Raw genomic sequence first — 13,596 nt, 5'->3', positions numbered from 1 at the left:
CGGACCATTGACCTTGATGTTAGGAAGACCTCAATTCAAATGACGTCTCTAATATAACTATCTGCCTCACTAATCTCTACCTGCCCCTTCCTCTCCATGGATGCATCTAGTTATCTGAGATTGTTGAAATCTGCTTTGGGGGAGGAAATTCCCACATTAGTAATTAATTACCAATGATCACAAAATTAAAGGTTTTTCATATATTGCTATTAATAACAACAATTTGTGTAGCATTTCTCAGTTTTTTAAAGTTTTTTTCTTCTTTAGGTATATGATAAAATTGTTAATTAGATATTTCTTCCCTAGACCTCTACTGAAAATAGTACATTTTCTATGTAAAAGAAATACCCTGATTTTCCCTTTATAAGGTCACCATGTAAATGAACACAATCATATTTTCCAGGGGTTCATTTAGAAATGAGGTTACTTGGAAGTGTTAGAAAAAAACCTGTTCCACGATTTACTAGACAACCCAACAGAGCAGTCTCAATGATAAAAATACACATTATTTAGACTTAATTTCTGCCATGATTTTTGTTCCTGGTTGGAGAGAATGAGTCATCATGAAATTAAGGAGCATTGAATAACACTATACATCGTTTTCTTTTAGGACTGGATCCATGATTTTATATGGTCAGTAATTTATACATATGATTTATATATTCAATGACTCAACAAATATTTGTTAAAACTTGCTATGTGCCAGGCTTTGTGTTAAGTGTGGAAATAAAAAAAAGATAGTCCTTAGTTTCAAGCAGCTCATAGTCTAATGGGGAAGACAATGTGTAAACAAGTATATACAAACACATTAGAGACAGGGTAACCTATAGATTATTTTAGACCCTGGGTGAATCACGGTTTGCCTCAGTTTCCTCATCTGTAAAATGAGGGTAATTATAGCACTTATGTCCCAGGGTTATTGTGAGATCGAATGAGATGATTATGTAAAGCACTTGGCACAAAGCCTGGCACATAGTAAGCACTTTAGAAATGCTAGCTATGATTGATGATGATGATGATGCCAATCTATATGGAAATTTAAAGACACTTAAATTACAGCCAGTAAATACCCAAATTTTCACTGTTCAGAAAGAAGAATGAGCTATGGATAACTTACCTTTAGTGTCCTATTTGTTCTAAATACTGGATTAAATCCAAAAATGAGGTAAAGAGCATCAAATGGTATTATTGACACAAGATCCATCTGTTGAAAAAATTTAGTTGGCAATTATGATGTGCTTAGACCCCTTTATGGCTGGATTCTACATTCATTATACAGAAGAGCTGTTTGTTCATCCACAATTATCTGCAGGCCTCTATTTGAAGGAGCTTTCCATAGTTATAATCAGAATCATTGGAAAGCCATATTATCACCACCAAAACAAGAACTCTATTAGGTTGCATAACTGCCTTCCACTTTAAATTTATTGTGGATTAACAGCCATGAACCTGATCCTTTCTTAGTCACTGAATCCTGGGGGAGATTCCCCCACCTCACATTATACAGCACAGACTTGAGTTATCACATATACTTAATTTATGGCCTAGCTGCTGATGCTTAAGTACACTCTAATAGTATTTTTAAAATACTGCTGGGAAGCAGCCTTTTGGCCTGAAAATCAAACCTAGCCTTGGTTTTATTTGAAACTACTGAACATTCCTGGCCTCCAATGTATTTTTATGTTGCAGCCAAGTTCTTAAGTATTCTGAGGCTCATTATCTAGCTTGTGGATTATCCAGGCCCATTTGTTCCATTCTCTCCTTGTCTGCTTTGGACTCATAATTTACTGCTTTGGGTAGTTCATTTACCAGAGTCCATGCAAGGGAAGGGAGCAGAGATGAAACTTATCAGTCCCCTTTGCAAGTCTCCAGCAGTCTGCAAAGAAGGTCTGAAGGGAGAAGCTGTTGAAAAGCTGAGGGACCAGTCTGGATTTTTATTTTGGCCACCATTTGCATGTTACTTTATGGTTATTCCAAGCCTGTTACATACGTTATTTCATTTATCCATCACAATAACTCCAGGGTAGGTAACAAAACCGCGATTATCCCCATTTTAAAGACCATAAAGAACCATAATCAGAGAGCTTAAGTCACTTGGGCAAAGTTGCATAGAGCGGTAGAGCTAGGAGTCCAACCTCGTTCTGGAATCCCAAATCTCTGCTCTTTCAACTCTGCCTCTCAGATTCCTGCCTGCTCTAATGACTCCTCCTATTCCATGGATAATTGTAAAGTGGATTGGCAACTCTTAGACACTATCTTGGGGCCAATGGCTTATCTTCGTTCTTTCTCCCACCCTGAGCTGCTCTACCTTTAGAGACATCCTTCCCACTTTCCTTCCCTTTGTCTCCTCCTCTGACCCTCTCATGGCAGGAGGACGTGCAATTGGGGGTTCGCTCCCCCTAGCCTTTCCCCTACTTGTCCTGTTTCCAGGCTATCCAGTTCACATCTAGAGAGCCAGTGCAAAAGTACATGCTTTGGATGAGAGGAAAGCCACCAACTCTAATCATCCTCTCGGTGAGATGGAGGAGCCTGACCACATCTTTATCACCGACCCTGCTCCTGCCTCTTTAGGTGCTCGGTGTCTTACTGCCTGGGCTCACTCTACACCCCCCAGAGTCTCAGGACAAATGCATGCTGAGGACCCCTGGGTCTGGCGGTCCACTTAGCTAGCCCCTGTACCTTTAGGGCTTCCAGGATTTATCATCTGCCCTACAGACGACTTCTTCTGTACACACTGTCTGTCCCAAAGAGAATGTGAGCTTCTTGAATCGGGCTGTCTTCCTGGTCACGCTGTAAATATTTTTCATTCATTTAAAGGGAGGTTGCGTTATGGTGCAATGGAAATAGCATTGGACTGAGGAATTGGGGCAACCCAAGATCTAGTCCCATTACTAACTCTGTGACTTCAGGCAAGTTATGTAATCTCGTCAGTTCTCAATTAGATCTACTGTAGAAGATGAGGGCAGCGAACTTTGAGACATCCAACATCTGTACAACTCTATGGATGAATAAATGAGTACTAGTACAAAAGAAAGACACTTCTTCTATTCCAAAAGAGGTGGACAAATAGCTATAGGGGAGCGGTAGCCTGGGACGAATCCTCATTATTTTGAGTTATAGGGTATGTATGTATTTTTATAAATATCTTAAAATAGTAAAATTAATAAAATTTTATAAAATTATATTATATTTATATATTATAATACATATATTATATATAATATAGATATATATTTATAAAATTATATAAAATTAATAAAAAATCTTAAAAATAGTAAAATTAAGTTATATACCAAGGCATTTTGTTCAAGGTCACAAAAATGAAATAGGAGATTAAGTCAGTTATTTGGGCAATTGCAACTTGGAATAAAAATGGAACTTTGGCTTTGAATTAACCAGACTATTTGTTATTTATTAACATTAGTTACCGATATAGTAATTAGTACTATAACCAGATGCCTTATTTTTGCCTCTTGATAGTGTCTCCACAGATATTATCTATTCCTCTAATGATTCTGGGAGGGAGGTGGGACAGCCTCAAGTGCATTTTGTAAATGTGATAACTGTGATCTGGAGCTATGAATCGACTTATTTGAGGTCTCCTGACAGTTCTAGTGGAGGAATCCAGGATTCCTGATTGAGCTTAAAGCTCTGTATGCTACCCCCACAGGCTTTAGTTCCCTATTTCATTTGACACGTGTAGACTCAGTCATAAAATAGGATTAGAGTTTACAGATTGTCATAGATTTAAGTTGGTCAGAGACAGACCTGAACTTTTTACTCCCTGTCAAATGAGTAATGTCCCATGTTTGAAATAAGATATGGATATGTTTTTGTAGATAGAACAAATAATCTAAATGCTTTCATTTATAGTTAGATAAAAAAGTAATTGAGAGAAAGTCTGGAATGAAATTTGTGATATTCATAGAGAATATCCATCTCTGATGGAAGGAAGGAAGTATTTATTAAGTGCCTACTATGTTCCAGGCAATCTGCTAAGCACCTTACAAGTGCTACAAATTTCATTTGATCCTTACAACAATACTATGAAATAGGTAGCACATATGATAGATAATCTGAGAGTGACTAGGACGTAGAGAATAAATAAATTATAAAGGAATTTCAATCAGCGTCAGTTAATCAACAAGGATAACAAAGATCTTAAATTCTGATTTCAAAAGGTCATAGACTTAGAACTAAAAAGGACCATAGAATTTATGTAGTCCAACTCCTTCATTTTACAGATAAGGAAACTGAGACTCAGAGAAGTTGCTTGCCCAATGTTACAAATAGTAAGTGAGATCGCTGGGATTTCAATCCAGGTCCTCAGAATCAAAATTTCCTGCTCTTTCCACTGGACCACATGCTTAAAATGGAAGGTTTTGTTTTGTTTTGTTTTGTTTTTGCCTCACATCTGTTGGGAAAAATTATGTTGTCTGTTTCTTATTCACTCTGCTTAGTTAAACAAATCCTAAGAAGAAGCCATAAGCAGAAACTAAATTTATCTGATTTTTATATCATTGGGCTGTTCTGAATTACACAAAGTACTTTGTATAATAGACACTTAATAAATATTTAAACTTTCATTTTTGAATCTAGATTTAAAAAAGGCATGAAGTAACTTTTCTTAATATATATCAATCTATGTAATAAAATATGGTACACTTGGAAAGGTCTAAATATTTTACATCTACCTAAAATAATTAATTCTAAGAGAGAAGGGCTTTTGTTTTAAGGAACTTAACATGAGAGAACTTTCTGGATTTTAAAAGACTGTGTAGGAGACTGACCTTAAATTTTGTAGAAGTCCGGTAGTGTTCTTTCATCTCCTTTGGTTCTATCTAAAATATACATGTAAATGCAATATTAAGAACATAGCAATTCATATTTCAAATAACATAGCCTCCAATGATTACTTTTAATAACAGGCTTCGTTTGGTTCTCTGTTTTATTGGGATGAGTTTTTCTGTGTGGGAGTTGTTTCCTGGTTCTCATTGGTCTTAGTGGGATAAAACAGTCAATGCAACTTCAATGGGAGAGAGTAGAGGCCCTCCTTCCAATGTTTTCTTGAATTCTCTAAGATGCTTTCTAAGCTTTTCTCTGTATTGGTTTCCAGACTGGCTTTTGGATGTTTCAGGAAAGTCAAGAAGTACAAAGACAAAGCTCTGCCATCATTTTTGCTGATCTTTGCATCTAGATTTATTCCCAACTTGGTCCATATCCCTAGAATGATTCCATTAATATGAAGGATAGCTTACATTTATCTAACACTCTCTATGTCACACAACCCTTTGATTCTCATAACCATCCTGTGAAGTAGGTAGTGCAAAATCATTATCTCCATTTTACAAATGAAGAAACTGAGGCTAAGAGGTTAAGTAACCTGTTCAAATTCACACACCAAACGCATATCTTAGCCAAGGTCTCTAGCAATCTAAAGGTGGACCTAATTCAGATTTGTAATTTGATTTAGAAATCACAGACACAAACCTGCTGGGGGTTCCCAGTGCCCTCCTTTAAGACTGAAATGATTGAGAAGAGAACTTGGTACAGTGTCTTAGCTTTGTAACTACAGCTCCTAGCCCAGTTCCTTGTATAAAGGTACTTAATATTTGTTGAATTGAACTGAGTGTCATATAACAATCTAGGCCACCATCAATGAATCTGGTAGACTGGAACACAAATGAGAATAATTACTGCCAAGAGCATAAACCAATTCCACTCTGGATAATTTATTACTACTCTTATTTTATAATATTATTATATGATAATACTATAGATCCAGACATAGCTATGATTCCATAAACACACATATAAACATATACATAACATACACACACAAAGAAAGTAATTTTGAAAGCAAATGCACTAATTTTACATCCTATAAATGTTAGGAACATGACAGCTTAAGATCGCAGACTCCACATTTTTTCCCTTTAGGACATTTAGCTCTATAACCTTTGTCCACTCTCCAAATTTTATTGAAATTTGTCAAAAATTCCCAAGAGTATGCCCATTTAAAACTTTCATTCTGAAGTCATGCTTTTTGACTCAGCCACAAATCAAACTTAAAGTGTATCTTTGTACTCTCCAGTAGTGTGCCAAATCTGAACAAAATCAGTTATCCCTGTGGAAAGCTATTGTGAGTAGACACAAGGGAAGTGCTGAGTGGGGAAGTTAAAACAAAGAGCTCACTTTCTGAGGTCAATAACAACATATTCAGCAAATTGTTTCCTTGACTTTGATTCACAGTGTTGCCTATGACCATGAGATTGGATATATGGGTTAAATTCAGTTCAAAATATCCTTTGTGAAATTGTATATTATACTTATTGGAGACCAAAATTCAGTATCAGTTTATAATACAAGGGAATTGGCAAAATTAGGTACTTTTTTAAAAAGAATATCATTTGGTGTCATCATTTACTTATTATATGAACCTGGCCAAATCATTAAATTTTTCAGAGCCTTAGTTTTTTAATCTGTAAAATGGAGACACAACCTACCTCAGGAAAAGGTTGTAAGGAAAGCCCCTATAAATCATTAGAAACAACAGAAATTGCAATTATTGACTAAGTAACCCCAGAAAGTAATTTAATCTTTCAATGCTTTAGGCAGTTCTTTAAGACTATAAGTTATAGAGAGCAGTTGCCAAACTGCCAGGAGGTCAGTAAAATCATAGATCCTGCCCAAATCCCTCCCTTTCCTTCAAATAAATAAACAATATATTAATATCTGGAATGATAATAACAGGTCAAATTTGGTACTTGCGTAGCAATCTAAAGTGAATCCTTGTCCAACAGTAATAACTTATGTATATACATAAGCCATATTTTATAATATTTTATGTTTCCAAAGCACTTTACATATATTACCTCATTTGATCTTCAAGTTTCCCCATAATATAGGTAATGCAAGTGTATTTATCCCCATTTTCTAGATAAAGAAAGTGGAAAGAACAGCACCATTATGGTGTTATGAAATTAAAGTCTTCTTGGTGGTATTCATTTTGATAGGAACTAAACAAGCACAGAATATTTTATGTACTTTGCTTGGGGACAGTCTAGTTCACAAATCTACAGCCAGCCTACTTCCAGCCCTGCTTTTATTGTCTTGAAAGTAGATTGTTAGATCAAAGCTTCTTCATTAGGATCAAGTCACTTTAATCTGTTTGCCTCAATTTCTTCATCTATTGGAATAGGCTGTTTCCCACTCAATGAGAAGAGTCCAGTGCCTGGCACATAATAAGCTCTATAAATATGTGAGCTTTATTATATTATTATAACTTTGTAGTTAGTATTTTTCTCTGACTTTAAGGTGGAAAAACCTCTTCTGATACATATTTGGAAAATCTTATATCTTATATATCTGACCAATTTGGTGATACATAACTCTCAACCAAAGGACTACCTGCATTGCTAAATAGAGAGAGAAATTCAAGTTTGTGCACTATCCCTGAATGTCCTTCTTACCATAATGCCAGCTGTATTTCTAGTAATCAAGCACAGAAGCCATGCTTTGCAATTTAGTGCTCATGTGACCTTGGGCCAGTTATTTAATCTTGTAGGGAAGGCAGTCTTAACCCTTTTGGTGTTGGGTGCCTTTTTGGTCCTCACACAGCCTGGTGAAGCCCAAGAACCCCTTCTCAGATGTTTTTAAATGCATAAAACAAAAAATAAAATATTACAAAGGAAATCAATGATACTGAAATATGTTGGGTTTTTTTTAGGTTCATGGTTCAGGTTAAGATTCTCTGTTTTAGGGACTCAATTTCCTTCTCTGTAATAGGAGTGAATTGGAATATACGATTTAAGAAATTCAGTCCATCTCTAACCCCTATGATCTTGTTCTCCTTTGAACTATTTTAAATGAAAGAAAACATTACATTTCTTGGGACACAAAGCAAATCGTTTCTACCATGTATTAGTAACCCGTGATAATACATTTTAAATAGATCCTGCAGAGGGTGTTTTTATAGGTTATTTTTCTTAGCTCTAATGCTCCATTGTGTGCAAAGGCCTCTTAGAAAATTGAAAATAAAAGCCTTTCCTTACTGATTTTGTCATTTTCCATTTGTCAAACATTGATTTCCCCCCCTTGTGTATCTAATGGAGGTTGAAATTAGCATTCTTTTTTGTTTGTTTTTGTTTATTCCTTATTTGTACACTCTCATCATCATTTTTCAAGCTGTCAGTGAGCTCTGGGGATATCTTTGGCGAGTTAACTAATGCTCTGGAGCCAGCAGAAAGAACACACATTGGATAGATTCTACGTCAGTGTTGACTTGTTATGCCACATTGCCTATTGTTGAATAAATATGGTCCTAAAATGATAATATTTCAATGCTTTGTCCCTCCCAACTTCATATGAAAGTTCTTTCACATGGTATTGGGTTTAGAGAGACTAGAGTGCCATATCTTTTGGCAAATGTCTCGCATACAAACAGAATCCTTAATAATCATAAGAGACTTTGGATAGTTTGCTATAAAAATAGGCCTCTCCATGATTAAGGCAGTGATGGCTAACCTTTTGGAGATGGAGTGCCAGGCTCCTCCCCGCAACCAAGTGCTGGGTGTGCCCTTCCCCTTGCCCCCTTCCCCTTACCTACCCCACACAGGGAGGGAGGAAGCACTCCCATTGGGCTATTGGGGAGGGGTGGGTGAAGTGAGGAATGTCCTCAGTGAGTGAAGAGAGGGGGACAGGAGTAACCCAAGAGCTCTGTTCCCCTCTAGCTCTGCCACCTGTGAGCTGCCCACCTTCCCCCTGTGTGCTCCCACTGGTCTGCTGGGCTGAGGGCCAGGGGATGTGAAAAAATGTCATTAGACATGGTAGAGAGAGGGAGGGGAACAGCTCTGCCTAAGTCCCTCTGTCTTTCTAGTATCAAACTCTTGGGGGGGGTGATGGCTGCGTGCCCACAGAAAGTGTTCTGCACACCATCATTGGCACCTATGCCATTGGTTCGCCTGATCTAAGGTATATAGGGTCAAATTATGACCATGGGCCTAAGATATGAAAATAGTTTTTTACATTTCCAATAAAATTTTATTGTTGTTTTTCATATCTTAGTTTCATATCTTGTTTCAGTCATGTCTGGTTCTTTATGACCCCACTTAGCATTTTCTTGGCAAAGGTATTGGAGTAGTGTGCCATTTCCTTCTCCAGTTCATTTTACAATTAAGGAAACAAAGGTAAATAGGATTAAGTGGCTTGCCACAGTCACACAGCTAGTAAGTGTCTGAAGTTGGATTTGAACTCAAGTTTCTTCCTAATTCTAAGCCCAGTATTCTATCCATTGAGCCACAAGTTTTATTATACAGAGATAGAAAACTAGGCAGAGCCAGATTTGGACCACAGGCTATAGTTTGTTAACTTATTAGCCCAAACTTTGGGAATTTTCTACCATTTTTCACTTACTATTTTGTCTCCTTGTCTTAAAAATTCCAGTCTAGGCTGGACTATCAGCAGGTCACTCAGGTATATGATATCACAGATGATGTCAGTTATAAGCCAGTATCTCATATTTTTTGGTGTTTGATAGGGAAAAGCTAGGCGCATTGGAATAATCCAGCAGTTCCAGTTATAAGCAACAGTGACTAACAAGAGCCACATGACATAAGAGACATCTAGGAAAAAAAATAAAATGAATAATACAATTGGCATAAAATAATAAAATAATTTCTTATTATTATCTTTTAGCGGTATTGAAATCTGAGGGGATTTTCATCCCAGAAACACAAAATAATTTATATCAGAAATATGTATTAGATTTTTGGCTCAATTCTTCATATATATGTACATAATATATAATACAACATATTATAATATATGGGGATTAAAAAGAATTCACAAAATAGCCTTAATTGTCCCTTCAAAAGTGGGAGAACATTCCTTCAGTCTTCTATTAACTTCTCAGAAGTGGCCATACTATTTATCTTGACAAGATCAAGGAAAAACCAGGAACAGGCCATGGAGAAATCACTAATCGACATAACTGCATCCATTAATTTGGTCACTAGACTGTAGGACCTCTCTGAGTAGGTGGCAAGAGTATGGACTGTGTGAAGGGGAAACCAAACCTGAGGAAGAGCCAGTCCAGTAGTGCTCCTGTATATTCTCAGCTCATTTTTAAGGAATTATTGGCAATGCCATTCAGCATGTCAGCAAAATGTATATGAAAGAACATTAGATTTGTTGCCAGATTTGAGTTTGTCTGGGTGCTATTACTTATTACCTCTGTGACTTTGTTAAGTGTCTTTCTATATGTGCCTGGGTTTTAGTTTCTTTAGCTGTCGAATAAAGAGATTAGACTTAATGATCTTTAAGGGGGCTTTTGTACAAATTGTTTTGAGGGTGAGAAAAGTCTTCAGTAATTTAATTGGTTGAGGGAATTCCAATATTGCAACTCCCTGTACCTTTAACTGTAGTATTAAGAGTTGCCTAAAGTTATTATATAGTTAATTGACTTGCTCCCAGGCACTCAGCTACCATGTCAGAGTAAGAACTTGAATCCAGATCCTTTTGATGCCAAGGCTGACTTTCTATCACCAAGTTGCCCTTACACAGAGGCATGGGATTCTTATCAATCATTTAGTCCGATCCCTTTATTGGACAGATGCAGGAAACTGGGTGAAATTTGTATCTAAAGCAATTAAGGTGAGGTGGCTGCACCTGGATTATGTGTAAGTAAAATATTATGTGTGCTCTCAGGAGTCTATGAGTAGGATGAATGATCCTTTACTCTATATGAGGTTTAAATGCTGCTTCCTGGAGAAATGTAAACACTTGAGTTAGGATAGGTCAAAGACAAAAAGTCCTCAGTGGATCTTGCTGTATCTTATTCTTGTACTGGGGACCTTCCTGATTCCCTCCCAGCCCATAGTTGCCATTTCCTCCTCTCAAAATTCCATTGTATATCCTTTGTATTGATTTCAAATATATTTATATTGGTGTACAAGTTGTTTTCCTTGATAGTCCATAAGAATTTATCAAGCTTGTACTGAGCCTAGAGATACAAAGAAAATACCTGTTTGTGAATCTATACTGGTTGGCAGTTTCATCTTCTTCAGATACTCTTTCAAGGGGACCTTCTTGAATTTGCAACACATCATGTCACAGTAGTGTTCCTCTTCCCTGTTAGCCTCATCTTCTTCTGGCTGGAGAAGAGGACCTGCAGGTGCAGCTTAATTCCCCATAAAAGAAGGAAAACCATCCTTAAGGGTTAGATGTGATTAATCTCCATCCTCTCCAATCTTTACTTCCTATAGTTGCCAAATTACTATTCCTAAAGCACAGATCACCCCTTACCCTCCATTACCCGTCTACAGTGGCTCCCTATTGACTCTAGAGTAGAATACAAACTTCTCAGTAAAGCATTACAAGCCTTTCACGATCTGGTTTCCACCTATCTTTCTAGTGTTATTTTACATCATTCTTCACATACATTCTCTTACAGTCTTCTGTAATTATTCTATCTTCTTATATTTGATATTCCACTTTCCTCTTTACCTTTCAATTAAGTGTTTATTCTTTTGGGGAATAGCTTTCTTCCTTACTGAGACAATGTAGTATCTTTAGCTTCCTTCAGAGAAAAGCCCCAGGGCTACCTCCTACAAAAGGCATTTCCTGACCCCCTATTATAAGCACTATCTCTATTGTGAATTATTTCATATAACTTTGTGCATCCTGTGTACTCAATTATCTTAAGGAGACTTTTATTTTTGCCTTTGTGTAATCAATATTTGTTGAATATAATTGAATTGAGTGTGTATTACTTATGATCATAAGAATTCACCACTATAAATATTTTTTGAGGACTTGCTACATGTTTAGTATTAAGAACGAAGTTTGCCAAAAGCTAAGTTTGGAGGTAGGTAGAAAGGGTAGAAAATACTTAGAGGCAGAATGATTTCTACTCTTAGGAATCATAGATTCTAGTTGTAGTCTGTATCTAAAACATTTCTCTAAGTACCTCTGATCTAAATTTTTCTTCAACATTCTACTTTGATGAAAAATACTTACCAGCTTTAGGACTGGCTTCAGGGGAAGATAAATCTCCCTCTTCCAACCTTTTCTTGTAGTGGGCAGTTCTTTGACGCAGCCTACTAGCAAGATCTTGGAGTCGAGTTTCAGCATACTTACTTGCAATAGGGCTCTGATTTGACTTTTTTTCTGTGCTAATTAAGCAAAAGAGAAAAGACATTTAGAGATGGGCCAGCTAATTGGTACATAAGGAGAAAAACACATTTTCTCCAATAGACTGGATCTTCCTTAAATATTCCAGGTTTTTCTTAACATCCTCACTGTGATTGAAAAAATTTGTTCTGACACCAAGTTTGCCTGAGACATTATAGGATCAGTATACATTGGCCATTAAGAAACTTAACATCAGGGGCTACTAGGTGGCTCAGTGTACAAGGGAATGATCCAGAAGCAAAGAAATATTGAATTTGGAAGAAATGCTTCAGAAGAGGAGCAAATGGAACCTTCACAAGACCTAGGGGGATGGGATGGAATTCCATCCAGGCTCAAAAGGGGTTGGAGGAGAAAAACCAAGATTCTTCTGATTTTAGACTCTTTGGAGCTGGGAGGGAGAACTACTTTGCTGGGAATATATACAAATCTCGAAATCCTTTGCTTGAACAGAAGAAGATCTCAATTTACACCTGGAGCCAATATTTGGGATAAAGATTGTCTTTTTCCCTTAGGGGAACCCAGAGCTTATTCCTGAAAAAGATTACCTAGGTCAAACCCTCAAAAGCCACATAAGGAAGAAATCTTAGGGACTTCCTCTTACCTCTGTCCTTTCATTACTTTTCCAACAACTTTTATATCCAAATAAATTAGATATCATGATTTGTAATAGAACTTGAATCAGAGTCTATGTGTTAGGAGGGGAGCTTCAAATTCCATCATTACAAGAAGGAGGCTGAAGGAAAATCTGATTTACCCTTTAGTCTAGCCTGACTGACTCCATTGGTAATAGCTCAGCTTGGGAATGGGGGGAGGAAATGCAAGGTAGTATTCAATCCCAAACAGCTGAACTTTGAGTTCCTCCTTTTCAAAGTTCCCCTCACACACTAGGTGACTCAGTGGAGAGAGAGCCGGGTCTGGAGATGGGAGAACATGGATTTAAATTTGATCTCAGACACTTCCTAGCTGTGTGACCGTGGGCAAATCATTTAGCCTTAAATGCCTAGTCCTTTCTGCTTAGGTAGATATATTCAGCATTAATTCTTAGACTGAAGATAAAGATTTTTTTTTTAGGGAAAAAACCTTAACATCTTGAAGTGAGCAACAAATAGATTAGAAATATGGAATTTTAGAGTTGCCGGGGATCTTAGATTTCACTGTATCTAGATGCCTTTTTTGCAGAAAAGGAAACTGAAATCCAGAGATTAAGTGACCTGTCACTTGGCACCACATGGCAAACTGATGTGTGACAGCTAGGCCTAGAACCCAGGTCTTCAGACTGCCAATCCAGTGTTGTTTTCCCCTACATTTCCTTATCTTCCTTGTGGTCCTTGTGTAGCAATGTCCCTATGCAAATTGCTATCAAATTGTGTCACAGTTGAAGTGAAAATAATGAATCCTATCAAT

The 13,596-nt window shown here is 37.0% G+C and overlaps 1 protein-coding gene across 1 annotated transcript in view; it reads right to left on the bottom strand.

The window, feature by feature from the left end:
- The window catches only part of CNGB3 (cyclic nucleotide gated channel subunit beta 3), an 84,564-nt gene extending 73,253 nt beyond the window's left edge, over nt 1–11,311 (bottom strand). The window contains exons 1-5 of the mRNA XM_056821046.1: nt 11,305–11,311; nt 11,024–11,179; nt 9,415–9,623; nt 4,791–4,841; nt 1,118–1,204 (exon numbers count right to left, since the gene is read on the bottom strand). Coding sequence (XP_056677024.1) covers nt 1,118–1,204; nt 4,791–4,841; nt 9,415–9,623; nt 11,024–11,179; nt 11,305–11,311 — 510 coding nt within the window. The remainder of the gene's footprint in view (nt 1–1,117; nt 1,205–4,790; nt 4,842–9,414; nt 9,624–11,023; nt 11,180–11,304) is intronic.
- Nucleotides 11,312–13,596: the final 2,285 nt, after the last annotated feature.

This window comes from Monodelphis domestica, chromosome 3 (assembly GCF_027887165.1).
Source record: "Monodelphis domestica isolate mMonDom1 chromosome 3, mMonDom1.pri, whole genome shotgun sequence".
NCBI classification, from domain to species: Eukaryota; Metazoa; Chordata; class Mammalia; order Didelphimorphia; family Didelphidae; genus Monodelphis; species Monodelphis domestica.
This window is presented reverse-complemented; position numbering and strand designations above follow the sequence as displayed.